The 5,059-nt window shown below is 43.0% G+C and overlaps 1 protein-coding gene across 1 annotated transcript; it reads left to right on the forward strand.

Annotated features, from left to right (window-relative positions):
- Positions 1 to 554: 554 nt before the first annotated feature.
- Positions 555 to 1,940, forward strand: LOC121983142 (chitinase-like protein 1). The gene is made up of 3 exons (XM_042536109.1): positions 555 to 977; positions 1,098 to 1,254; positions 1,372 to 1,940. Exons 1-3 carry the CDS (start codon positions 614 to 616, stop codon positions 1,787 to 1,789), a joined length of 939 nt encoding a protein of 312 aa, XP_042392043.1. The 5' UTR covers positions 555 to 613; the 3' UTR covers positions 1,790 to 1,940.
- The last annotated feature ends 3,119 nt before the right edge of the window (positions 1,941 to 5,059 follow it).

The raw sequence follows: 5,059 nt of genomic DNA on the forward strand, positions 1-5,059 counted from the left end.
CCAACATTGGTTAAATGCTCAAGATTTCTATCTTTCATTTATCTAGAGTTATTCGATCCATGAAAATTTTCTATTGGTCGATGAGTCACAAGGAAGGACCCGCACCATAAGTAATTTGAATGCTATAGAAGTTTTTATGTGATGCATAAAAATTAAATTCTCATTGTTTAGAAAATTCATCCGTTTACCATCGCATCAAACCTGGTCTAATATGAGATGTTAAGCTAATAAATTTGAAATGTAGCTGCTGTATACCAAATCCAGGGTGTACAGGTATTGGAAACGTAAGCTAGCTAGCTGGGTAGAACTTTGCCATGATAGAGTTTATACTGCTGAATCAGACATGGCGTCTGTCACCAGCACGGTAAGATGCGAAATCGATGTCCTGATCTAGATGATTATACCGTACTACGCCTTGCACTCTAAGCAAAGCTACCTGCGCCACCAAATTCAAATCAGACCCTGCAGCATGCTGATGCCACCACGCCACCCTCCTCCTCTGTATATATAGATATATATAAATACCCATGCACCTCCTCCTCTTCAATTCATCCTCGATCGTCCTTTTATAAACAAACTCCACCATAACTGATCGATCGATCATCAGCAATTAATGGCTTTGAGGAAGAAGATGATCGTGCTTGTGCTTCTGCTGCTGGCGGCGGCAGCATGCACCATAGCAGGGGCGTCGAAGACGAAGAAGTCTGAGAAGGTGTGCGACAAGGGGTGGGAGTGCAAGGGCAGCGTCTATTGCTGCAATCAGACCATCTCTGACTTCTTCCAGGTCTACCAGTTCGAGAACCTCTTCAGCAAGCGCAACACCCCCATCGCCCACGCCGTCGGCTTCTGGGACTACCAGGCCTTCATCACCGCCTCCGCCGATTACCAGCCCCTCGGCTTCGGCACCACCGGCGGAAAACAAACCCAGATGCAGGAGGTCGCCGCCTTCCTCGGCCACGTCGGCAGCAAAACCTCATGCAAGAAACACAACCGTCCATCGTTCAATTCATTCGCGCGCGCGCTAATTAATTAACTTCGATCCTAGATCTGCTTGCCTTCCAATGTTTATTATATATTCTCGTAAATTATCGGCGCAGGTGGATATGGCGTTGCGACCGGCGGTCCTCTGGCGTGGGGCTTGTGCTACAACAAAGAGTTGAGCCCGAGCCAGTCCTACTGCGACGACACCAACGTCGACTATCCATGCACGCCCGGCGTCGACTACTACGGCCGCGGTGCTCTGCCGCTTTACTGGTATTCATCAATCTTAATTAACTTTTTTATAGGACGCGTCGATCGATCGAGTAATTAATTAATTAATTAATTAATTTTACGATATGCTCTGTTTCTGGGCAATCGATCGGGATGCAGGAACTACAACTACGGATCCATTGGGGACGGCATCAAGGCCGACCTCCTCAACCACCCGGAAAACCTGGAGCAGAACGCCACCATAGCCTTCCAAGCCGCCATCTACCGGTGGATGACGCCGATGAAGAAGAAGCAGCCGTCGGCGCACGACGTGTTCGTCGGAAAGTGGAAGCCGACCAAGAACGATACGCTGGCGAAGAGGCTGCCGGGCTTCGGAGCCACAATGAACGTGCTCTATGGCGACGTGATCTGCGGCCAGGGCTACATCGACAGCATGAACAACATCGTCTCGCACTACCAGTATTACCTCGACCTGATGGGCGTCGGCCGCGACATCTCCGGCGATAACTTGGACTGCGCCGAGCAGGCGGCGTTCAACCCATCGTATAAGCCGTCGTTGACGTCGTCCAGCGCATGATGCATGATTTGATGGGTTGGCGTTGCTACTATCGTTGTGATTTAATTGCTGGCAGCTGTGAGTATTGCGGCTAGTATGGTTAAAGGTTTATTTGCATTTGCGATTAAAAATGTTTATAAATTATGCATTTAAAAATGAAATTATTATAAAATATAATTTCTTTATATAAAAAAATAAAGGGCAAAGTGGTAAAGAATGTAATAAAAATAAAAGATCGGAGCTTCTGATGAATCCTATTTCTAAAATAAAGGGTATAGATAAAATAATTATGATAATTTTTATCAAGACTACCGCATGTTATGATAGTTTTTAGAACATAAATAGTTTTGGTGAAAATTATTACGTACTATATATCAGTTTGATTAAAATTTTATGAGGTCATTTTTGATTGTTTGGTAATTTTAAAAGCATAGTAGGTTTCCATCCATTAGATATATTTATTCAAATTTAGATTTTAAGAAGAAAAAAAAATCCAATGCAGAAGTTACCAAATCTCCTTGTTCATAAAAATAGATCAAAAGATGAATCATTGGTAATTATGGATTCGATCACAATTGATTATGATCTCTTTTTGGGTTCATCGTTCCTTTCAAATTATAATTTAGATTAGAGCGGACGGTCGGAGGCCGTTCAAAGCCACCAGAGATGGGCAAGTGGCCAAGCTGTCGGGTGTTGAGTGGGGGTTGGCCTCCAACCGCTCGCCCCGACCCAAATTGTAACCTGTGGGAACGGTAAACCTAGGAAGGGATCGTAATCAATTACGGTCAAATCGTGATCACGATTCAACCATAATTGGTGGACCAGAGGATCTATTTATTTGAATGCATCTATTTATTAATTTAAAATATAAAAAATATATTTGGACACGACAATGGTGTCCAAACTCTTAGGCTGCATTTAATGAAAGGTAATCCATCTGGTAATGTAATCAAGATTAATTACTTTATTTGATACAATTTTAAACCTATAATGTAATGTAATTTGGATTATAAAAATAATAAATTTTTGTAATCTGGATTACAAAACTAATAGTATGCAATCTGAATTATATTCCAATCCTAAGATTTAATATACCAAATTATACGGCGATAAAAGGGGCTTACCCGGCAGGGGGTCAACTGTCAAAGTGGTGCTCAAAGTCAAGATGGCCAATGCTAGGTGTCAAAAGGCTCGCCTACAGTGTCTGAGCGGAGGTCGACTACAACGATCGATCGGGGCAACTACTGTTCGATCAGCAATAAACTACAACGGTCGCTCGGGTTAATCAATGTTTGAGTGGGCCAACCATCCAGTTCGGGATAATACGGAAAGACAGCTAGACACTCAATGCGAAGCGGCAGGACGCTGAGGAGATTGAAGAGCTTGTCTGATCGGGAGGGACAAGTTACTACGCTCAGTCACTAAAAGAAAGAGCAATTGAGGCCGACAGAGCAGATGAGTCCCGGTCAAGCGGCTACCCCGCTCAGCCAAGCAGTGGGACCATTGTTATATCTCTCGATATCTTTTTGGGAGATAGTGTCGCTGACACGAGGCATGGTCGATAGGTCGATTGTACGACGGAAACTTCTACTGTCTTGTCGGGGCTATGCATGAAGGATCGAGAAAGTACAAGCAATATAAAATTATATCGACAGTAAATGAAAGCATAAGCTCAGTCGGCACTTGATTGAAGTAGTAGCGTGCTTGAAGACGAAGCGCAGAGTAGCACTACGAGCAGCTTTGCACAGAGATGAACTGGTGAATCGATTTGTTGCCCAACCTCAGACCTCGAGCTCCTTTTCATAAGAATGGTCAACGTTCGGTTGACTGATCCTCAGGTTTGGTCGACCGAACCCGCTCCCTTCCTTTTGCGCTAAGCTACGATCAGATCCAATCTTCGAGCATTGATGACATTTAATGGTTCGGTTGACTCATCCCATTGTTCGGTTGATCGAATGATGAGCTTTCCTCGTTCGTCTAGATTCTTCATTAATGCGCCTTTAGGTCGACCGATCCTCTGCTTCAGTCGATCGATTTGGCTAGCTTCCATCTTTGCTTTTGATCGATCTGTACTATGCCACATCATCGGCTGATCCTTTGGTTCGGTCGATCGATCAAGCTTCAATCGGGATGTGCTCTGCTTTGGTCTAAACTGATCTCTGGTCTGAGTCAAGCTTGTTTGATCGACCGATCCCTAGGTTCGGTTGCCCGATCAGGCCGAACCTACAACACAGAGTTAAACAGAATATTCCTGCAACACAAAGGTTAGCACAGTAATATATATAATGCATGGTTAATATTAGACAATAGAACTGTCTTGATCTCAACTTGGAAACCTTCCTGGTTTCTTCAGTTGGATTAGCGACCTTAGGTTGTTCCTTTCAGGAACACGACCTCACTGTCACTCCTCTAGTTACATACCTCAACTTATCTGCTAAACATTGGTCCTTCAGACCTATTTGGACTTTGCCTTCTCAGTGTATAATCGTCTGATCCACTAAGGCTTTTCCTGCAATACTACATTATCCAACTGCAATAATAGTAATACAAAATGCTATGATAAATCTAAACTTAAATTTACTGAGATCCGCTGGTCTGGTCGATAGCGCGCGCTCGACCGAAAACCATCCAATCAACCTTGCTTGGAGTTCACTCCTCCAAGACGTCTCGTTACCTAAGGTTATCTCCCCTTAGGATTTTATCCATCTGGCTTCACTCACTAGAACCTAAGGTTACCACCCCCTAGGGTTTTCTCCACCTGGCTTCAATCATCAAGACTCAATATTCAGCTACCCAAGGATCAAATCCTCTAGACCTATCGAATCCACCTGACTTCCACGATCTACCGAGATTTTCCTTACTTAACCTGCAACTAGGACTTCCCTTGCCTAACCGCAATTAAAACTAGTCACTCGGTTGACTTCTCACCCTTACCTAGCCACAACTAGGACTTCCCATGATCAAATTCCATTAAACATACTTAAACATATTTGTCAGAAATAAAAACCTTGGAGGTCAATTGCACTAATAATCTCCCCTTGTTGATGTTTGACAAATATGTTTAAGTTAAGTTTATTCATAAGATTTAGATTTCTAACATAAAACCTTCTTCTCCTTCTTTTGTCATTCATCAAAAAGAATTCTTCATAAATATCATTGATTTACATTGTATCACTAAGTTTTGCACCAACAATGACATAAAACCTTAAACATTCACAAGACATTCCATAAGGTATTCCCTCACCCTTTTGAAAGACAATAATAAGATGTATATTGGGTTTTCAAACTGAA

The sequence above is a fragment of the Zingiber officinale genome, chromosome 5A (assembly GCF_018446385.1).
Source record: "Zingiber officinale cultivar Zhangliang chromosome 5A, Zo_v1.1, whole genome shotgun sequence".
Taxonomy (NCBI): Eukaryota; Viridiplantae; Streptophyta; class Magnoliopsida; order Zingiberales; family Zingiberaceae; genus Zingiber; species Zingiber officinale.